The 23,163-nt window shown below is 50.2% G+C and overlaps 1 protein-coding gene across 2 annotated transcripts in view; it reads left to right on the plus strand.

The window, feature by feature from the left end:
- LOC139373569 (AT-rich interactive domain-containing protein 1A-like) overlaps nt 1-22,294 on the plus strand; it is a 125,450-nt gene extending 103,156 nt beyond the window's left edge. The window contains exons 9-19 of one of the 2 annotated variants that reach the window (XM_071114233.1): nt 7,725-7,885; nt 8,046-8,155; nt 8,419-8,628; nt 8,793-8,997; nt 12,697-12,826; nt 13,133-13,290; nt 13,480-13,735; nt 13,948-14,044; nt 14,288-15,125; nt 18,098-18,228; nt 18,486-22,294. In XM_071114233.1, coding sequence (XP_070970334.1) covers nt 7,725-7,885; nt 8,046-8,155; nt 8,419-8,628; nt 8,793-8,997; nt 12,697-12,826; nt 13,133-13,290; nt 13,480-13,735; nt 13,948-14,044; nt 14,288-15,125; nt 18,098-18,228; nt 18,486-20,348 — 4,159 coding nt within the window. In that variant the 3' untranslated portion in view covers nt 20,349-22,294. The remainder of the gene's footprint in view (nt 1-7,724; nt 7,886-8,045; nt 8,156-8,418; nt 8,629-8,792; nt 8,998-12,696; nt 12,827-13,132; nt 13,291-13,479; nt 13,736-13,947; nt 14,045-14,287; nt 15,126-18,097; nt 18,229-18,485) is intronic. The other variant, XM_071114234.1, reaches the window with a different exon arrangement.
- Nucleotides 22,295-23,163: the final 869 nt, after the last annotated feature.

The raw sequence follows: 23,163 nt of genomic DNA on the forward strand, positions 1-23,163 counted from the left end.
TGTTACCCTGGAGGTCCACTCCTCTGTGGTGTAGTGAACAGTCACGTAGCTTTCTGTTACCCTGGAGGTCCACTCCTCTGTGGTGTAGTGAACAGTCACGTAGCTTTCTGTTACCCTGGAGGTCCTCTCCTCTGTGGTGTAGTGAACAGTCACGTAGCTTTCTGTTACCCTGGAGGTCCACTCCTCTGTGGTGTAGTGAACAGTCACATAGCTTTCTGTTACCCTGGAGGTCCACTCCTCAGTAGTGTAGTGAACAGTCACGTAGCTTTCTGTTACCCTGGAGGTCCACTCCTCTGTGGTGTAGTGAACAGTCACATAGCTTTCTGTTACCCTGGAGGTCCACTCCTCTGTGGTGTAGTGAACAGTCACATAGCTTTCTGTTACCCTGGAGGTCCACTCCTCTGTGGTGTAGTGAGCAGGCACAGTCACGTAGCTTTCTGTTACCCTGGAGGTCCACTCCTCTGTGGTGTAGTGAACAGTCACATAGCTTTCTGTTACCCTGGAGGTCCACTCCTCTGTGGTGTAGTGAACAGTCACGTAGCTTTTTGTTACCCTGGAGGTCCACTCCTCTGTGGTGTAGTGAGCAGGCACAGTCACGTAGCTTTCTGTTACCCTGGAGGTCCACTCCTCTGTGGTGTAGTGAACAGTCACATAGCTTTCTGTTACCCTGGAGGTCCACTCCTCTGTGGTGTAGTGAACAGTCACGTAGCTTTCTGTTACCCTGGAGGTCCACTCCTCTGTGGTGTAGTGAACAGTCACGTAGCTTTCTGTTACCCTGGAGGTTCTCTCCTCTGTGGTGTAGTGAACAGTCACGTAGCTTTCTGTTACCCTGGAGGTCCACTCCTCTGTGGTGTAGTGAACAGTCACGTAGCTTTCTGTTACCCTGGAGGTCCACTCCTCTGTGGTGTAGTGAACAGTCACGTAGCTTTCTGTTACCCTGGAGGTCCACTCCTCTGTGGTGTAGTGAACAGTCACGTAGCTTTCTGTTACTCTGGAGGTCCACTCCTCTGTGGTGTAGTGAACAGTCACGTAGCTTTCTGTTACCCTGGAGGTCCACTCCTCTGTGGTGTAGTGAACAGTCACGTAGCTTTCTGTTACACTGGAGGTCCACTCCTCTGTGGTGTAGTGAACAGTCACGTAGCTTTCTGTTACTCTGGAGGTCCACTCCTCTGTGGTGTAGTGAACAGTCACGTAGCTTTCTGTTACCCTGGAGGTCCACTCCTCTGTGGTGTAGTGAACAGTCACAGTCACGTAGCTTTCTGTTACCCTGGAGGCCCACTCCTCTGTGGTGTAGTGAACAGTCACATAGCTTTCTGTTACTCTGGAGGTCCACTCCTCTGTGGTGTAGTGAACAGTCACGTAGCTTTCTGTTAATCTGGAGGTCCACTCCTCTGTGGTGTAGTGAACAGTCACGTAGCTTTCTGTTACCCTGGAGGTCCACTCCTCTGTGGTGTAGTGAACAGTCACAGTCACGTAGCTTTCTGTTACCCTGGAGGCCCACTCCTCTGTGGTGTAGTGAACAGTCACATAGCTTTATGTTACCCTGGAGGTCCACTCCTCTGTGGTGTAGTGAGCAGGCACAGTCACGTAGCTTTCTGTTACCCTGGAGGTCCACTCCTCTGTGGTGTAGTGAACAGTCACATAGCTTTCTGTTACCCTGGAGGTCCACTCCTCTGTGGTGTAGTGAACAGTCACGTAGCTTTCTGTTACCCTGGAGGTCCACTCCTCTGTGGTGTAGTGAACAGTCACATAGCTTTCTGTTACCCTGGAGGTCCACTCCTCTGTGGTGTAGTGAGCAGGCACAGTCACGTAGCTTTCTGTTACCCTGGAGGTCCACTCCTCTGTGGTGTAGTGAACAGTCACATAGCTTTCTGTTACCCTGGAGGTCCACTCCTCTGTGGTGTAGTGAACAGTCACGTAGCTTTCTGTTACCCTGGAGGTCCACTCCTCTGTGGTGTAGTGAACAGTCACGTAGCTTTCTGTTACCCTGGAGGTCCTCTCCTCTGTGGTGTAGTGAACAGTCACGTAGCTTTCTGTTACCCTGGAGGTCCACTCCTCTGTGGTGTAGTGAACAGTCACATAGCTTTCTGTTACCCTGGAGGTCCACTCCTCTGTAGTGTAGTGAACAGTCACGTAGCTTTCTGTTACCCTGGAGGTCCACTCCTCTGTGGTGTAGTGAACAGTCACATAGCTTTCTGTTACCCTGGAGGTCCACTCCTCTGTGGTGTAGTGAACAGTCACATAGCTTTCTGTTACCCTGGAGGTCCACTCCTCTGTGGTGTAGTGAACAGTCACATAGCTTTCTGTTACCCTGGAGGTCCACTCCTCTGTGGTGTAGTGAACATTCACATAGCTTTCTGTTACCCTGGAGGTCCACTCCTCTGTGGTGTAGTGAACAGTCACGTAGCTTTCTGTTACCCTGGAGGTCCACTCCTCTGTGGTGTAGTGAACAGTCACGTAGCTTTCTGTTACTCTGGAGGTCCACTCCTCTCTGGTGTAGTGAACAGTCACGTAGCTTTCTGTTACCCTGCAGGTCCACTCCTCTGTGGTGTAGTGAACAGTCACAGTCACGTAGCTTTCTGTTACCCTGGAGGCCCCACTCCTCTGTGGTGTAGTGAACAGTCACATAGCTTTCTGTTACCCTGGAGGTCCACTCCTCTTTGGTGTAGTGAATAGTCACATAGCTTTCTGTTACCCTGGAGGTCCACTCCTCTGTGGTGTAGTGAACAGTCACGTAGCTTTCTGTTACCCTGGAGGTCCACTCCTCTGTGGTGTAGTGAACAGTCACAGTCACGTAGCTTTCTGTTACCCTGGAGGTCCACTCCTCTGTGGTGTAGTGAACAGTCACAGTCACGTAGCTTTCTGTTACCCTGGAGGTCCACTCCTCTGTGGTGTAGTGAACAGTCACATAGCTTTCTGTTACCCTGGAGGTCCACTCCTCTGTGGTGTAGTGAACAGTCATGTAGCTTTCTGTTACCCTGGAGGTCCACTCCTCTGTGGTGTAGTGAACAGTCACAGTCACGTAGCTTTCTGTTACCCTGGAGGTCCACTCCTCTGTGGTGTAGTGAACAGTCACATAGCTTTCTGTTACTCTGGAGGTCCACTCCTTTGTGGTGTAGTGAACAGTCACATAGCTTTCTGTTACCCTGGAGGTCCACTCCTCTGTGGTGTAGTGAACAGTCACATAGATTTCTGTTACCCTGGAGGTCCTCTCCTCTGTGGTGTAGTGAACAGTCACATAGCTTTCTGTTACTCTGGAGGTCCACTCCTCTGTGGTGTAGTGAACAGTCACATAGCTTTCTGTTACCCTGGAGGTCCACTCCTCTGTGGTGTAGTGAACAGTCACATAGCTTTCTGTTACTCTGGAGGTCCACTCCTCTGTGGTGTAGTGAACAGTCACGTAGCTTTCTGTTACCCTGGAGGTCCACTCCTCTGTGGTGTAGTGAACAGTCACAGTCACGTAGCTTTCTGTTACCCTGGAGGTCCACTCCTCTGTGGTGTAGTGAACAGTCACAGTCACGTAGCTTTCTGTTACCCTGGAGGTCCACTCCTCTGTGGTGTAGTGAACAGTCACATAGCTTTCTGTTACCCTGGAGGTCCACTCCTCTGTGGTGTAGTGAACAGTCATGTAGCTTTCTGTTACCCTGGAGGTCCACTCCTCTGTGGTGTAGTGAACAGTCACAGTCACGTAGCTTTCTGTTACCCTGGAGGTCCACTCCTCTGTGGTGTAGTGAACAGTCACATAGCTTTCTGTTACTCTGGAGGTCCACTCCTTTGTGGTGTAGTGAACAGTCACATAGCTTTCTGTTACCCTGGAGGTCCACTCCTCTGTGGTGTAGTGAACAGTCACATAGATTTCTGTTACCCTGGAGGTCCTCTCCTCTGTGGTGTAGTGAACAGTCACATAGCTTTCTGTTACTCTGGAGGTCCACTCCTCTGTGGTGTAGTGAACAGTCACATAGCTTTCTGTTACCCTGGAGGTCCACTCCTCTGTGGTGTAGTGAACAGTCACATAGCTTTCTGTTACTCTGGAGGTCCACTCCTCTGTGGTGTAGTGAACAGTCACGTAGCTTTCTGTTACCCTGGAGGTCCACTCCTCTGTGGTGTAGTGAACAGTCACATAGCTTTCTGTTACCCTGGAGGCCCACTCCTCTGTGGTGTAGTGAACAGTCACATAGCTTTCTGTTACTCTGGAGGTCCACTCCTCTGTGGTGTAGTGAACAGTCACGTAGCTTTCTGTTAATCTGGAGGTCCACTCCTCTGTGGTGTAGTGAACAGTCACGTAGCTTTCTGTTACCCTGGAGGTCCACTCCTCTGTGGTGTAGGTCACAGTCACGTAGCTTTCTGTTACCCTGGAGGCCCACTCCTCTGTGGTGTAGTGAACAGTCACATAGCTTTATGTTACCCTGGAGGTCCACTCCTCTGTGGTGTAGTGAGCAGGCACAGTCACGTAGCTTTCTGTTACCCTGGAGGTCCACTCCTCTGTGGTGTAGTGAACAGTCACATAGCTTTCTGTTACCCTGGAGGTCCACTCCTCTGTGGTGTAGTGAACAGTCACATAGCTTTCTGTTACCCTGGAGGTCCACTCCTTTGTGGTGTAGTGAACAGTCACGTAGCTTTCTGTTACCCTGGAGGTCCACTCCTCTGTGGTGTAGTGAACAGTCACGTAGCTTTCTGTTACCCTGGAGGTCCTCTCCTCTGTGGTGTAGTGAACAGTCACGTAGCTTTCTGTTACCCTGGAGGTCCACTCCTCTGTGGTGTAGTGAACAGTCACATAGCTTTCTGTTACCCTGGAGGTCCACTCCTCTGTAGTGTAGTGAACAGTCACGTAGCTTTCTGTTACCCTGGAGGTCCACTCCTCTGTGGTGTAGTGAACAGTCACATAGCTTTCTGTTACCCTGGAGGTCCACTCCTCTGTGGTGTAGTGAACAGTCACATAGCTTTCTGTTACCCTGGAGGTCCACTCCTCTGTGGTGTAGTGAACAGTCACATAGCTTTCTGTTACCCTGGAGGTCCACTCCTCTGTGGTGTAGTGAACATTCACATAGCTTTCTGTTACCCTGGAGGTCCACTCCTCTGTGGTGTAGTGAACAGTCACGTAGCTTTCTGTTACCCTGGAGGTCCACTCCTCTGTGGTGTAGTGAACAGTCACGTAGCTTTCTGTTACTCTGGAGGTCCACTCCTCTCTGGTGTAGTGAACAGTCACGTAGCTTTCTGTTACCCTGCAGGTCCACTCCTCTGTGGTGTAGTGAACAGTCACAGTCACGTAGCTTTCTGTTACCCTGGAGGCCCCACTCCTCTGTGGTGTAGTGAACAGTCACATAGCTTTCTGTTACCCTGGAGGTCCACTCCTCTTTGGTGTAGTGAATAGTCACATAGCTTTCTGTTACCCTGGAGGTCCACTCCTCTGTGGTGTAGTGAACAGTCACGTAGCTTTCTGTTACCCTGGAGGTCCACTCCTCTGTGGTGTAGTGAACAGTCACAGTCACGTAGCTTTCTGTTACCCTGGAGGTCCACTCCTCTGTGGTGTAGTGAACAGTCACAGTCACGTAGCTTTCTGTTACCCTGGAGGTCCACTCCTCTGTGGTGTAGTGAACAGTCACATAGCTTTCTGTTACCCTGGAGGTCCACTCCTCTGTGGTGTAGTGAACAGTCATGTAGCTTTCTGTTACCCTGGAGGTCCACTCCTCTGTGGTGTAGTGAACAGTCACAGTCACGTAGCTTTCTGTTACCCTGGAGGTCCACTCCTCTGTGGTGTAGTGAACAGTCACATAGCTTTCTGTTACTCTGGAGGTCCACTCCTTTGTGGTGTAGTGAACAGTCACATAGCTTTCTGTTACCCTGGAGGTCCACTCCTCTGTGGTGTAGTGAACAGTCACATAGATTTCTGTTACCCTGGAGGTCCTCTCCTCTGTGGTGTAGTGAACAGTCACATAGCTTTCTGTTACTCTGGAGGTCCACTCCTCTGTGGTGTAGTGAACAGTCACATAGCTTTCTGTTACCCTGGAGGTCCACTCCTCTGTGGTGTAGTGAACAGTCACATAGCTTTCTGTTACTCTGGAGGTCCACTCCTCTGTGGTGTAGTGAACAGTCACGTAGCTTTCTGTTACCCTGGAGGTCCACTCCTCTGTGGTGTAGTGAACAGTCACATAGCTTTCTGTTACTCTGGAGGTCCACTCCTCTGTGGTGTAGTGAACAGTCACATAGCTTTCTGTTACCCTGGAGGTCCACTCCTCTGTGGTGTAGTGAACAGTCACATAGCTTTCTGTTACTCTGGAGGTCCACTCCTCTGTGGTGTAGTGAACAGTCACGTAGCTTTCCGTTACCCTGGAGGTCCACCCGTCTGTGGTGAGAGCAATAGATGATGTCTTGGATAATTCATTGGTTTTCCTGTTCATACAGATCTGGCAAGATCTTCTTACTGAAGGTGCGCCAGGGGGATTTCGTAGCATGGCTCAAGCACTTTCACCATATTTTTAAACCCTTTGTTTTCCACAGCAGTGTGGCCTCATGTCTGCGGAGATAAACATCCCAGTAGATTTGGTGATGACTTTAGTCCGGTCTGATTCACCAGCAAAGGGCTGCTTAAATGTCGCAGTGAGAAGTTGTCTCTTGGCTGAGTTGGTTCCCGTCCCTGACACACCAGGCTGATGTCGCGGTGAGAAGTTGTTGTCTCTTGGCTGAGTTGGCTCCTGTCCCTGACACACCAGGCTGATGTCGCGGTGAGAAGTTGTTGTCTCTTGGCTGAGTTGGCTCCTGTCCCTGACACACCAGGCTGATGTCGCGGTGAGAAGTTGTTGTCTCTTGGCTGAGTTGGCTCCTGTCCCTGACACACCAGGCTGATGTCGCGGTGAGAAGTTGTCTCTTGGCTGAGTTGGTTCCTGTCCCTGACACACCAGGCTGATGTCGCGGTGAGAAGTTGTCTCTTGGCTGAGTTGGTTCCTGTCACTGACACACCAGGCTGATGTCGCGGTGAGAAGTTGTCTCTTGGCTGAGTTGGTTCCTGTCACTGACACACCAGGCTGATGTCGCGGTGAGAAGTTGTTGTCTCTTGGCTGAGTTGGCTCCTGTCACTGACACACCAGGCTGATGTCGCGGTGAGAAGTTGTCTCTTGGCTGAGTTGGCTCCTGTCCCTGACACACCAGGCTGATGTCGCGGTGAGAAGTTGTTGTCTCTTGGCTGAGTTGGCTCCTGTCCCTGACACACCAGGCTGATGTCGCGGTGAGAAGTTGTTGTCTCTTGGCTGAGTTGGCTCCTGTCACTGACACACCAGGCTGATGTCGCGGTGAGAAGTTGTTGTCTCTTGGCTGAGTTGGTTCCCGTCCCTGACACACCAGGCTGATGTCGCGGTGAGAAGTTGTTGTGTCTTGGCTGAGTTGGCTCCTGTCCCTGACACACCAGGCTGATGTCGCGGTGAGAAGTTGTTGTCTCTTGGCTGAGTTGGCTCCTGTCACTGACACACCAGGCTGATGACGCTTTAAATGTGTGGCCATGTATTTCCATGATCTTACGGCTTTCTGTGGCTCAATGTCTTCCCACCGTAGTGGTGATGTCCACCACCCTTCTTCCGTCATCATATTTGACAGGGAAGCCAAAATGCAATTGATCCGCGGTCCACATGCGTGCCGAACCGTGGGGGGGTGATCCGGACGGTCCGTTACACCACTAATCATAACCATTGTGAATGGATTTATGTTGTCGTCTCCCCCTCCCACCTTTCCAGGCCTCCAGGTTACCCCCCCAATATGCCCCAGGGGATGATGGGAGCAGGGCCTCCGTATGGCCCTGGGCCGGGGGCCATCAACAGCATGCAAGGTATGATGAACCAGGGAGGACCTTACGGAGGAGGGCCAATGGGAGGGAACATGGCCAACAACACACCTGGTGAGTCTGGACAAGATATCCAGTCTGTGGTTGTGTCTGGTAATTTGTTTAATCACCCAACTCAAGTGGACAAAAGATTGGTTTTGGAATATCATCTGATGCGATATTTGATATTGGATTGAAATGTTACTCCCCCCCTGATTTGTTCTCCCTCTGCCAGGCATGGCTCCTAGCCCTGAGTTTGGCATCGATGTCAAACTGAACCCAGCCCAGAAGATGAACAACAAGCTGGACGGCACGTCCAAACCTGAAACCAAGAAGGTAAAGAAGGTTTGTGGTCTCTAACTTGTGGTACTGAATGATACAGTCAGAATGAGAGCGCTGCATGGCTGTGTTTGTGCATAGAAATAGAATCCCTAGAATGTCAAAGCCCCTCGTGGCACTTTGACTGGTAGCCTCATGGGGACACTCAATATGGCTGACCTGGGATTGGGATTCTACTTCTATGAGGTAGTGAGTGGAAGTAAGTTGAAGTCAATGGCGAATGTCAAGCCAAATCCTCACCTCTTCCTCCTCCCATCTCTCTTTTTCAGAAGTCAAACTCTTCGACGACAACCAATGAGAAGATAACTCGTCTGTATGAGCTGGGTCCGGAGCCGGAGAGGAGGACGTGGGTAGACCGGTACCTGGCGTTCGCTGAGGAGAAGGCCACGGGCATGACCAACCTTCCCGCCGTGGGACGCAAACCTCTGGACCTCTTCAGACTTTACGTCTCGGTCAAAGAGATCGGCGGCCTCACACAGGTCAGTGGTTCCTGTGTTGCAGTATTTAATTATCTCTCTGTTTTAGTACACCAACGTGTCATTATTTGCCTGATAATCTTGTGTTATTGTCATTTCATTTTTCTACAGCAGTATAGAGTTGTTCTATGCCAGAACATGACATATTCGTTCCTTCCGCCCACCAGGTGAATAAGAATAAAAAGTGGAGGGAGTTGTCCACCAACCTGAACGTGGGCACGTCCAGCAGCGCCGCCAGCTCTCTGAAGAAGCAGTACATCCAGTGTCTGTACGCCTTCGAGTGCAAGATCGAACGTGGCGAGGACCCGCCCCCAGATCTCTTCATCGACGCCAAAAAGACCACCCAGCCCAAGATCCAGCCCCCCAGCCCAGGTCAGTGTCTGTCTGTCTGTCTGTCTGTCTGTCTGTCTGTCTGTCTGTCTGTCTGTCTGTCAGCCCCCCAGTCCATGTCAGTGCCGGATACTCAAACTAGTACTTCACCCCCCTTCCCATACCGACTCAGTTTGAGTTATACATAGTCAAGTAGATTTAAATGGATGAGTGAAAGAGTGTTTGGTTTCAATAGTCTCTTGAGGTTCTTGTGGTTACTGTGCTGTTTATCACATACAATGCATTGTGAAAGTATTCAGACCTCTTGACCTTTTCCACATTTTGTTATGCCTTATTCTAACATTTGTTATAAAAATTCACTCAATCTAAACACAATACCTCATAATGACAACAACAAAAATAATAAAAACAGGTTAAATGTTTATTTTTTATCACATTTACATAAGTATTCAGACCCTTTACTCAGTACTTTGTTGAATCACCTTTGGCTGTGATTACAGCCTTGAGTCTTCGTGGGTATGACGCTACAAGCTTGGCACACCTGTATTTGGGGAGTTTCTCCCATTCTTCTCTGCAGGTCCTCTCAAGCTCTGTCAGGTTGGATAGGAAGCGTTGCTGCACAGCTATTTCCAGGTCTCCAGAGATGTTTGATTGGGTTCGGGCTCTGGTTGGGTCACTCAAGGACATTCAGAGACTTGTCCCGAAGCCACTCCTGTGTTGTCTTGGATGTGTGCTTACGGGTGTTGTCCTGTTGGAAGGTGAACCTTCACCCCAGTCTGAGGTCCTGAGCACTCTGTAGCAGGTTTTCATCACGGATCTCTCTGTACTTTACTCTGTTCATCTTTGCCTCTATCCTGACTAGTCTTCCAGTCCCTGCCGCTGAAAAACATCCCCACAGCATGATGCTGCCACCACCATGCTTCACTGTAGGGATGGTGCCAGGTTTCCTCCAGACGTGACGCTTGGCATTCAGGCCAAAGAGTTCATTCTTGTTTTCATCAGACCAGAGAATCTTGTTTCTCATGGTCTGAGAGTCTTTAGGTGCCTTTTGGCAAATAACAAGCGGGCTGTCATGTGCCTTTTACTGAGGAGTGGCTTCTATCTAGCCACACTACCATAAAGGCCTGATTGGTGGAGTGCTGCAGAGATGGGAGAATCTTCCAGAAGGACAACCAACACCACACAGGTACTCTGGAGCTCTGTCAGAGTGACCATCAGGTTCTTGGTCACCTCCCTGACCAAGGCCCTTCTCACTGATTGCTCAGTTTGGCCAGGCGGCCAGCTCTAGGAAGAGTCTTGGTGGTTCCAAACTTCTTCCATTTAAGAATGATGGAGGCCACTGTGTTCTTGGAGACCTTCAATGCTGCAGAAAGTTTTGGTACCCTTCCCCAGATCTGTGCCCCGACACAATCCTGTCTTGGAACTCTACGGCCTATTCCTTCGACATCATGGCTTGGTTTTTGCTCTGACATGCACTGTCAACTGTGGGACCTATAGACAGGTGTGTGCCTTTCCAAATCATATCCAATGGGGATGGATCTGCTCCCCCCCCCCCCCCCCTGCACATCTCCTCAGGAGGGTGTTGTGTTCTCGCCTGGAGAGGCTGGTCTTTGGTATCACTGCCAGCCTGGCAGACACACCATGAACACATGATGCCAGAACCAGCCACGTGCTCCTCAACACTCTGCTGGGCTGTCATGTCAGGGTGCAGGGAGTCAGTGGCTGGAGGGTGGGGTGGGGAGATCCTCTGTGGTGGGGAATAAGTGCCAGGCTGGGGGAGAGGGTAGAGGGGGAAAGGGTTGCAGGGGAGATCTCTGATGGGGAGTATGTCTGCTGGCAGCCCCTCAATAGTAGGAAGACAGGAGTTGGGTGGGGGTTTGTTTGTTGATTCGCTCCATTACTCGCTGCTACTACTGGAGGGCCTAGTGTCTGGGTCCTGGCCCACGGCTTCACAGGCAACCCTCCCCCTCCCTGGAGCTTTATGCTGAGCCAGAAAATGATGAATGGGAAAAGAGGTTGTGTGTGTAAAGTCACACGCTCCCCCCCCTCCCTGGCCTGCTGTCTTTTTTCTCCTTTCCTGAGATTCCCCTCTTACACCCCCCTCCTCCTCCTCCCACTCTCTTCAGCTGTAGTAGAGGGAAGTCCCTGCCCCGGGGGAGGGAGGCAGGGGGAGGGAGGGCAGGCAGGCAGATTTATGTTTGCACTGCAATGTGTGAGATGTGAGAAAATGTGAATAACTGTGACCTGTCAATGACCGTGTGTGTATGAATGAAAACACATGAGTCATCTGACAGGCATGCTAATAGTGAGAAGGCATGAGCCGGGCTAAAGCCGAGAGCCACTCCATTCAACACACACACTCCATACAACACACACACTCCATACAACACACACACTCCATACAACACACACACACTGGCCCATGTGGTGATCTGACAGCCTTTACAGCGTTTCCTGGTGACTTTGTGATGCCAGCAGCAAGGCATGCTGAGATGTGAAGTATTCAGCACCGCTGTGTGTGTGGATGCCCAAAGCATGCTCTGTGTGTGTGGATGCCCAAAGCATGCTCTGTGTGTGTGTGGATGCCCAAAGCATGCTCTGTGTGTGTGTGTGTATGCCCAAAGCATGCTCTGTGTGTGTGTGTGTATGCCCAAAGCATGCTCTGTGTGTGTGTGTGGATGCCCAAAGCATGCTCTGTGTGTGTGTGTGGATGCCCAAAGCATGCTCTGTGTGTGTGTGTATGCCCAAAGCATGCTCTGTGTGTGTGTATGCCCAAAGCATGCTCTGTGTGTGTGTGTGGATGCCCAAAGCATGCTCTGTGTGTGTGTGTGGATGCCCAAAGCATGCTCTGTGTGTGTGGATGCCCAAAGCATGCTCTGTGTGTGTGTATGCCCAAAGCATGCTCTGTGTGTGTGTGTGTATGCCCAAAGCATGCTCTGTGTGTGTGTGTGGATGCCCAAAGCATGCTCTGTGTGTGTGTGTATGCCCAAAGCATGCTCTGTGTGTGTGTATGCCCAAAGCATGCTCTGTGTGTGTGTGTGGATGCCCAAAGCATGCTCTGTGTGTGTGTGTGTGTGTGTGTGGATGCCCAAAGCATGCTCTGTGTGTGTGTGTGTGGATGCCCAAAGCATGCTCTGTGTGTGTGTGTGTGGATGCCCAAAGCATGCTCTGTGTGTGTGTATGGATGCCCAAAGCATGCTCTGTGTGTGTGTGTATGGATGCCCAAAGCATGCTCTGTGTGTGTGTGTATGGATGCCCAAAGCATGCTCTGTGTGTGTGTGTGTGGATGCCCAAAGCATGCTCTGTGTGTGTGTATGGATGCCCAAAGCATGCTCTGTGTGTGTGTATGGATGCCCAAAGCATGCTCTGTGTGTGTGTGTATGGATGCCCAAAGCATGCTCTGTGTGTGTGTGTGTATGGATGCCCAAAGCATGCTCTGTGTGTGTGTGTGGATGCCCAAAGCATGCTCTGTGTGTGTGTGTGTGTGGATGCCCAAAGCATGCTCTGTGTGTGTGTATGGATGCCCAAAGCATGCTCAGTGTGTGTGTGTATGGATGCCCAAAGCATGCTCTGTGTGTAGCGTGGGAACCGGAGAGATCCGGTTTAGTCTCTTAACACGGCTGAAGTGGTCCGTCTTTCTCCCACTGTGAGTCTCTTCTATAACAGCTGAATCTGTGCGTGGGCATTAGCCCTGTGACGTGTATCTAAAATCTGCGTATCTCGACTGTGTGTGTGTTGCAGCTGGGTCTGGATCTCTGCAGGGCCCCCAGACCCCCCAGTCCACCAGTAGTTCCATGGCGGAGGGGGGAGACCTGAAGCCCTCCACGCCAGCCTCCACCCCTCACAGCCAGATGCCCCCAATGCCCGTCAGGTACCCATGACACACACTCAACTACTGTCTGAAAACATCCTCTCTCTACTACACCTGACAACAATCTCCTTCCCCTCCATTCAAGGGGAACCAAACTAACAACACAATTGAACATTATTTAGCTGGTTTGTTTTTTGGGTAATTAACTCTGTTTTTCTCTCTTTCTAAATATCTCTCTTTCCCTCTCTCCCCTCCTCCTCCTCCCTCCCTCCTTCTCTCCCCTCCTCCTCCCTCTCTCCCTCTCTCCCTCCTTCTCTCCCCTTCTCCTCCCTCCTCCTCCCTCCCTCTCTCACCTCCTCCCTGTAGGCTGCAGGACCCGTTTGCAGATGGGGGTGACCCAGCATTTGCCAGACGGAACTCCATGACCCCCAACAGCTACCAGCCTGGGATGGGAGGCCCGGAGATGATGGGTCACATGGGGCCCTACGAATCCAACAAGGACCCCTTTGGTGGCATGAGGAAAGGTGAGCGATAGGTCTAACTGGCTTTTAGAGATGGTATTTGGAAATAAGGAGAAGACTCTCCTGAGTACGTTGTACATTATGTGTGGCTCAGTTGGTTAAGAGCGTGGTGCAACCATCTGCTAAGTCTAGACAGACTTGTCCCATACAATATTGAGACACTGTTCACTGTTCAACCCTAACTCTCTGCAGCTGGAGAGCAATTCATGACTCCAGGGCCGGGCTCTAACAGTGGTATGGAGGGGCAGTTCAACAGAGGCCCCCCAGGCCCCAACATGCAGATGGGTCCGAGACAACAGTACCCCTACGGACCTGGATATGACAGGAGACAGGAGCCAGGGATGGGTCCTGATGGCAGTATGGGTCCTGGGGCCCCCCAGCCCAACCTGATGCCTTCAGGGGCCGACTCGGGGATGTACTCCCCTAGCCGACCCCCACCGCAGCAACGGTCAGGACCTCAAACGGGGCTAATTCACGTACAGGATCTTATACATGTTAAATACGCTACTGTCTTTTCTCAAGAAGGCTTTGATGTTGGTGTGAGCTTCTGTTACCTAATCAAGCATTTGCTTTCTATGATTGTGTTTTCTGTGTAGTTTATTTAAACTTCTGCTGCATTTCATTTGCCAAAGTGTTAACCTTGTGTATGTTGTGTTTCAGTCATGATTCCTATGGTAATCAGTATCCTGGTCAAGGAGTGCCACCTGGTGGCCCCTACCCCAATCAGCAGCCAGGAATGTTTCCACAGCAACAACCCGTAAGAGCATTTTGTCCCCTGCTCTGTGTGTGTCCCCATATCTGCTTCAGAAGCCTTGTAAATGTTCACTTGCAGTTAGCGGTGTAACTTACTCAGTGAAATGAATGTGGGATGTTGTATTGATACGGTATGAATACAATAACGTAGTGAAATGTATTGAATCCATAATCAATATGTACGTGCTGGATATATCATCCGCTGGTTTGATATTGAGATGCTAACCATGTGTTTGTGTGTCTTCAGAACTACAAGCGTCCTCCAGTGGACGGGGCCTACGGTCCCCCAGCCAAGCGTCACGAGGGGGATGGGATGTACAATGCCCCCTTCAGTGGTCAGCAGCCAGGGCCCCAGCCCTCCGGGGGCCCCCAGGTCCAACAAGACATGTACAATCAGTACAACGCAGGCTACCCCGGCTCTGACCGCCGACCACCTGGCCCCCAGGGCCAGTTCCCTTTCCCCTTCGGCCGAGACCGGGGGCCCTCCAGCGGGGTCCCCAACTCCCAGTCCTCCATGCCTCCCCAAATGATGGGCAGCCCTATGCAGGCAGCCCCTGACGGCCCCCAGGGCCCCATGTGGCAGGGACGCAATGAGATGGGTTACCCCAACTACCCGAATCGCCAGGGGCCTCCAGGACCTGGCCAGGGCCCCCCCCAGGGGTACCACGGCATGAACCGCTCTGAGGAGATGATGCCAGGGGCTGACCAGCGGATTAACCATGAGAGCCAGTGGCCTGGACACCCCAGCCAGAGGCAGTCCCCCTACGGGCCGGGGGGCTCGGGGCCCCCCATGTCCAGACCCCTGCAGTCCAACTATCAGAGTTCCCAGAACCATATTTCCCAGGTGTCCAGCCCCGCCCCCATGCCCCGCCCCATGGAAAGCCGGACGTCCCCCTCCAAGTCTCCATACATGCACTCAGGCATCAAGATGCAGAAGGCGGGGCCCCCTGTGCCCGCGTCCCACATAGGCCAGGCCCCCGTGCAGCCCCCCCTCATCAGGCGGGACATATCCTTCCCCCCAGGGTCAGTGGAGGCCTCCCAACCTATCCTCAAACCCCGAGGACGACTCACCATGAAAGACATCGGTATGAAAGTGATTTGTTTTCACCCAAAACTTTTCAATGTTTAGCAGTCACTTACACTGTTTCTTAAAAAACAAACTATTATTTAATAATAGTTATTATACTCCTAAACAATGTTCCCTCAAATTTCTGGGGCACTGAGCAAATTTGAGGTATTGTGAGAGGAAACTTGAAGGTTGTGAGGATCTTGTGGAACTTCCAGGGCGTGTTTACAGTGAACACTGAGGCTGCACCCTTACAGTTGTAGACAGTAGCCAATAGGCTGCACCCTTACAGTTGTAGACAGTGGCCAATAGACTGTAGCCTTACAGATTTAGACAGTAGCCAATAGGCTGCACCCTTACAGTTGTAGACAGTAGCCAATAGACTGTAGCCTTACACTTGTAGACAGTAGCCAATAGACTGTAGCCTTACAGTTGTAGACAGTATCCAATAGACTGTAGCCTTACAGATTTAGACAGTAACCAATAGGCTGCACCCTTACAGTTGTAGACAGTAGCCAATAGACTGTAGCCTTACAGTTGTAGACAGTAGCCAATAGGCTGCACCCTTGTTGACAGTAGCCAATAGACTGTAGCCTTACAGTTGTAGACAGTAGCCAATAGGCTGTACCCTTACAGTTGTAGACAGTAGCCAATAGACTGTAGCCTTACAGTTGTAGACAGTAGCCAATAGGCTGCACCCTTGTTGACAGTAGCCAATAGACTGTAGCCTTACAGTTGTAGACAGTAGCCAATAGGCTGTACCCTTACAGTTGTGGACAGTAGCCAATAGACTGTAGACTGTAGCCTTACAGTTGTAGACAGTAGCCAATAGGCTGCACCCTAACAGTTTTAGACAGTAACCAATAGGCTGCACCCTTACAGTTGTAGACAGTAGCCAATAGGCTGCACCCTAACAGTTTTAGACAGTAACCAATAGGCTGCACCCTTACAGTTGTAGACAGTAACCAATAGGCTGCACCCTTACAGTTGTAGACAGTAACCAATAGGCTGCACCCTAACAGTTTTAGACAGTAACCAATAGGCTGCACCCTTACAGTTGTAGACAGTAACCAATAGGCTGCACCCTTACAGTTGTAGACAGTAACCAATAGGCTGCACCCGTACAGTTGTAGACAGTAACCAAAAGGCTGCACCCTTACAGTTGTAGACAGTAGCCAATAGGCTGCACCTTTACAGTTGTAGACAGTAACCAATAGGCTGCACCCTTACAGTTTTAGACAGTAACCAATAGGCTGCACCCTTACAGTTTTAGACAGTAACCAATAGGCTGCACCCTTACAGTTTTAGACAGTAACCAATAGGCTGCACCCTTACAGTTGTGGACAGTAGCCAATAGCCTGCACCTGTACAGTTGTAGACAGTAACCAATAGGCTGCACCCTTACAGTTTTAGACAGTAACCAATAGGCTGCACCTTTACAGTTGTAGACAGTAACCAATAGGCTGCACCCTTACAGTTTTAGACAGTAACCAATAGGCTGCACCCTTACAGTTTTAGACAGTAACCAATAGGCTGCACCTTTACAGTTGTAGACAGTAACCAATAGGCTGCACCCTTACAGACTGTAGCCTTACAGTTTTAGACAGTAGCCAATAGGCTGCACCCTTACAGTTGTAGACAGTAACCAATAGGCTGCACCTTTACAGTTGTAGACAGTAACCAATAGGCTGCACCCTTACAGACTGTAGCCTTACAGTTTTAGACAGTAGCCAATAGGCTGCACCCGTACAGTTGTAGACAGTAACCAAAAGGCTGCACCCTTACAGTTGTAGACAGTAGCCAATAGGCTGCACCCTTACAGTTTTAGACAGTAGCCAATAGGCTGCACCCTTACAGTTGTAGACAGTAGCCAATAGGCTGCACCCTTACAGTTGTAGACAGTAACCAATAGGCTGCACCCGTACAGTTGTAGACAGTAACCAAAAGGCTGCACCCTTACAGTTGTAGACAGTAGCCAATAGGCTGCACCCTTACAGTTTTAGACAGTAGCCAATAGGCTGCACCCTTACAGTTTTAGACAGTAGCCAATAGGCTGCACCCTTACAGTTGTAGACAATAACCAATATGTTGTGGCTGTTTGATCATAATGTAGGCCTACCAACAAAACCAATGGACTAAATCCCATAATATTTTCACATGGTAATAGCTTTTTAATTTCTATCATATAGACTACAGTAGCCTATATGTGATGTTCAATGCAGGCCTACATCACATGAGACTTTTAAACGTTTCTACATTATGAAGAGCTTGATATTCATATTTATTTACTTGGTCTGTAACACCATGGGCCAAATAGATGACTGAGAATTGCATTGTATTGTGTTTTGTGATGCAAGAAACCACTTTACAAAATACAATGAATTATTATTTACCATACATTGAATTGAACAATGTTGGATATCCCTCTGCCTATTGTCTTATTTGCATATTCAAGCCTGTCTCAAAATAAAACACTGCCACATTAATTAAGACATAAGCCTTTTACATGACTGGTTTTTCAAAGACAACTTGAAATGTGGCCTACACGTTTTGTGCTCATGTAGGAAGCAGTAACTCTCCATTGCTGATCTATACTAATATTCTGATCTGAAATATAAAAAGCGCATTCATTCAGTTGCAGGTGATTGAAAACCCCCTCGTGGGCTTCCCACCCGAATTCTACTTTGTTGCACTCTGGCTCTGTCTACAACAAAATCACAGACTCAATCTTGCGAAGTTGGATTTGTTTTGTTTTGTTGCATTGAAAAGGGGCGGATATAATGTTGATTATAAAAGTATCGATAAAAAGTATCTATATAGTGCAAACTAATGGGGCGAACTCGGTGGATGTCAATCTCTTGCTCCTGTGAGCGGCCTGGCATTTCTTCTGCGCGGCATTTCTCCTAAATGTGTCCTTTTCAAGGTATGTGATTGTAGTGACGTAGTACCATCATCCTGTGTCAGTCACTGCTGTCGTTTCTGTTCCCTCAGGCACCCCAGAGGCCTGGAGAGTGATGATGTCTCTGAAGTCAGGCTTACTAGCAGAGAGCACGTGGGCCTTGGACACCATTAATATTTTACTCTACGATGACAACAGCATTTCTACCTTCAACCTCTGCCAGGCGAGTTCCCACAGGCGTTAGATTGATGAAACACCCATAATACATTTGAAATATTAACATTATGAAGTCTGTGTCTTACCAGATGACACAGTAACCTTCTCTAAGAAGCATTGTGATAAAACGTCAACATGTCAATATGTATCGTCTGACATTATCCTCTGTTCAGATTTTCTAGTTTGTCTCGATCACGTCTCTGTATAAATGATTCATGCGTGATTAATTTGACAGACGTCTAACTACATCCTGTCTCCTCTCAGCTGCCTGGGTTCCTGGAGCTGGTTGTGGAGTATTTCAGACGCTGCCTCATCCAGATCTTCGGCATCCTGAAGGAGTATGAGGTGGGAGACCCTGGCCAGCGGACGCTCACCGACCCGTATGCTGCCGACGAGGACTGGTCTGACGAAGAGCTTCCCGAGCAGGAGGACATGGAGGAGGAAGAGGACGAAGAGGAGGACGACGAGAGGAAGAGCAACGCAGACACCACCACCTCGTCGCAGCAGGTCCAGGTGAAAAAGGAGGAGGAAGAGGAGAAATCCACGCCTGAGAAGTCGACAGCGGAGGAGGAGAGGGAAGGAGGGGAGTCTTCTTCCACCTCCTCGCCCCCCCAGAACCTCAGCCTCCTACAGGAGAAACCCAAACAGGCCAGTAAGTTCGACAAGCTGCCCATCAAGATGGTGCGTAAGAAAGACCCCTTCCCTGGGGGCCGTTCCAGTAAGCTAGGCCGGCGGCAGAGCTTTGACAGCGGACTGATCCACTGGAGCATCGGCGGGGGGGACACCACGGAACACATCCAGACACACTTCGAGAGCCGGTCCGACCTCCTCAAGCAGAGGAAGCAGGTGCTGCCATCGGCCGCCGAGAGTAGAAAGGTCGCCGTGCCCCCGACGGTGTCAGAGAACCCAGAGGAGACTACTAAGCCTGGCAAGGAAGAGCAGACCACCAAGACCTCCACCCCAACCACGCCCGCCCCGGTCACCGCCACCATCGACGACGTCCTGTCGGCCCGGCCGGGCTCGGTGACGGAGGAGGCGGTGCGAGGAGCAGCCGAGGAGCAGAAGGAGAACAGGGGACAGTTCCTGTACTCCCTCCGCCAGGCGCAGCAGAGCCGACGCAACATCACCATCCTGGAGGACGAGCCTCACAGCAAGGACGAGACCGCGCTGAGCACGCTGTCGGACTGGCAGGACGCCCTGGCTCGCCGCTGTGTCTGCGTCTCCAACATCGTCCGCTCGCTGTCCTTCATCCCCGGCAACGACCTGGAGATGTCCAAACACCCAGGGCTGCTACTGCTGCTGGGCCGTCTGGTCCTGCTCCACCACCGTCACCCAGAGAGGAAACAGGCCCCCGTCACCTACGAGAAGGAGGAGGACGAGGACGAGAGGATGAGCTGTGAGAGGGACGAGTGGTGGTGGGACTGTCTGGAGGTCCTCAGGGAGAACTGCCTGGTCACTCTGGCTAACATCTCCGGCCAGTTGGACTTGTCCATCTACCCAGAGAGCATCTGTCTGCCCCTGCTGGACGGCCTGCTTCATTGGGCTGTTTGTCCTTCGGCCGAGGCCCTGGACCCCTTCCCCATGCTGGGGCCCCACGGGGCCCTATCCCCCCAGAGACTGGTGCTGGAGACCCTCAGCAAGCTGAGCATCCAGGACAACAACGTGGACCTTATCCTGGCCACGCCTCCATTCAGCCGGCTGGAGAAGCTGTACGGGACGCTGGTGCGTCTGGTCGGGGAGAGGAAGGTGGCTGTCTGCAGGGAGATGTCTGTGGTCTTACTGGCCAACCTGGCCCAGGGGGACAGCATGGCGGCCAGGGCCATCGCCGTGCAGAAGGCCAGCGTAGGTAACCTCCTGGGCTTCCTGGAGGACAGTCTAGCAGCCACGCAGTACCAGCAGAGCCAGAGTTCCCTGATGCACCTACAGGGGGCGCACTTTGAGCCCACTAGCGTAGACATGATGCGGCGAGCGGCCCGCGCCCTGCACGCCATGGCTAAGGTGGAGGAGAACCACTCAGAGTTCACCCTGTACGAGTCCCGCCTACTGGACATCTCTGTCTCACCACTCATGAACTCTCTGGTGTCCCATGTGATCTGTGACGTACTCTTTCTGATTGGCCAGTCATGACAGCAGTGGGGGCTTCAGCTTCGCTTTCTCTTTCTGTTCCCCCGCTCCATTCTCCCCTCCCCCCCTTTTATTTTTGTGTGTGTCTGTTGAGTGTGAGTGGAAGAGATAACTAAGAGCAAAACTGACTGTCCTTTTTTTAATTTATGCAAAATCACCTCGGATTCCACTGTCTACCCTTTCTATCCCCTGGTTCTCACTAAAGGACGGATTTAAGTAGCGGTGGAGTTAATCATTCTGGAATACGGAAACTGACGTGATAAGACCGATCAGATGGGACCCTGGGATGGATGTAGGGTCGGGAGGGAGGGAGGGAGGGAGCTGCCCTGCGGCAAACAACTTTTTTTAATGAAAATATAGAAGAAAACATAACTGTAACCAAAATTGCTGTCTCGTTTCTAGTGAGTTTTGGGGTATATACCCAGGTTCTCCTCCCTTGGGTTTGGCAGGGGGGTGAGCAAGGCGGGCATGGACGGGGGAAAACCTGTTTCTAGTTAATGTACGGTGAACCAGACTCCTGGACTGGTTTGGTATACTGCTGTATATACTCAGCCCTACATGACCCAGGTTATCAGCTGTGAACAGACAGACACGTCTTCAACGGGGAGGCCTGTGCAGTAGATTGTAGGACTTCTGTACTGTACACCTTAAAAACAACTGTAAACATACTGTAATGATACTGTTTCACACTGAGATACGCTGGCTTGGCAGCAAGCTGTCGTTTTTGAAAATGATATCAGTTAAATGTTGAACTGAGAGAGATGACACAAGGCTTTCCCCCCAAAGTATCGTGAACCTTACAACACCCCGACCTCTTCTCTGTCCCTCGATTGTATGACTTGACCGTTATGAAAGAAGCCACCTCTTAGGACTGCTCCTCTGCTGTCCCGACTGCAGTGTATATATGATGTTGTACATTACACCTCTCTCCCTTTCTCTCGAACCCTTCTGTTGAGCTTCACCATTTTTAATCTTCGACGAATTAAGGTTACACTCAAGTGGAAATTCGCCATGGGATTACCTAACCTTTTGACCCCTCACCCCCGACCCACCCGCCTGTCTCTCGCTACAGGGACTCCGCTGCTGCGACTCCCTCGCAATGCCCCCCCGCACCCCCACACACACCCCTGCGACACACACAGATCAATTTGTCTCCAGTACCCCTGAGTCTAACATGACTGAAACCACGTCTGCTACAGTTCCATTTCAGCTCCTACATAAACAACAAAGCAAGACCCCTGATGAAGAAATAAACCGTTTTGAATTTTGTTTTTCCAGTGATATGGATTCTGCATATTTGTATTTCAGACAATGTAGCTAAAGACTTGATGTAAATTCACATCTTTTTCCCTTTTCTTTTGGCTTAATGAATATAATTTCTTCAGTATGAAATCTTTATACTATATGTTCCATGTGTTAAGAATAAATGTACATTAAATCTTCGTAAGACGTTTGATGGATTTATTTATTATGGACTTTTGAAGGCGTCTTATTGGTGGAGCTGCAGTCATACCACCAAGGGTGTATTCACAAGTAACCAAACGGACGCAAACGGGCTGAAACCAGGCAGGAACGAGCTGAACTGAAACACTTGTTTCGGTAAACGTTTTGCCACTACGTCTTGTGGATGTAGTCAAGTTGACACATATATTCTTCCAATGCAACGGATTTCTCTGACATGTATAGGACATCTTCTCCTGGAGGTTGCTGACAGTGTTATGATATTGAGCATACAACTGTACATACAGTCAGTGTTATTTGCCTTCAACTCGAAGGCTTTGTTAGCTACCTCAAATCTGGGCCATTCATGTTAGAGTACCATACATGTTGCTTAAATGTCGATTTTGCCACAAGCAGCACCGGAGATATTGGGCTCGTTTTTTGAGTGGTAAGGCGAGATGAACGTCGAGGGAGGTGTGGACACTCATGGTTTTTCCAACAGCAGGGCTTAGTGCAACATGGCAGTGTTGCCATTGTTTAAAAGTTCTTTATAATGTTGAAATAAACATGTTCCCACATATCACACAGAGCCTCAAGTGTCATGTTCGTTTGTACACGGAACAAAAGTATAAATGCAACATGTAAAGTGTTGTTCCCATGTTTCATGAGCTGAAATAAAAGATCCCAGAAATGTTCCATACGCACAAAAAGCTTAAGCACAAATTTGTTTACATCCCTGTTAGTGAGCATTTCTCCTTTGCCAAGATAACCCATATCAAGAAGCTGATTAAACAGCATGATAATTACATAGGTGCAGTTTGTGCTGGGATAATAAAAGGACGTTCTAAAATGTGCAGTTTTGTCACAGATGTCTCAAGTTTGATGGAGCGGGCAATTGACATTCTGACTGCAGGAAGGTCCACCAGAGCTGTTGCCAGAGTATTGAATGTTCATGATTCTACCATAAGCCGCCTCAAGCTGTTTTAGAGAATTTGGCAGTACGTCCAAACGGCCTCACAACCGCAGACCAGGAATGCTCAGGCAGGTGCGGGCAGTGATCGGTTGAAGAGCATGCATTTAGTTTTGTTTGCATTTAAGAGCAGTTGGAGGCCACGGAAGGAGAGTTGTATGGCATTGAAGCTTGTCAGGAGGATTGTTAACACAGTGTCCAAAGAGAGGCCAGAAGTATACAGAAAGGTGTCGTCTGACATTTGATTTGATTTGTCTGCGTAGAGGTGGATCAGAGAATCACCAGCAGCAAGAGTGACATCGTTGATATATACAGAGAAGAGTCGGCCCGAGAACTGAACCCTGTGGCACCCCCATAGACTCCCAGAGGTCCGGACAACAGGCCCTCCAATTTGACACACTGAAGTCT

The sequence above is a fragment of the Oncorhynchus clarkii genome, chromosome 18 (assembly GCF_045791955.1).
Source record: "Oncorhynchus clarkii lewisi isolate Uvic-CL-2024 chromosome 18, UVic_Ocla_1.0, whole genome shotgun sequence".
NCBI lineage: Eukaryota > Metazoa > Chordata > Actinopteri > Salmoniformes > Salmonidae > Oncorhynchus > Oncorhynchus clarkii.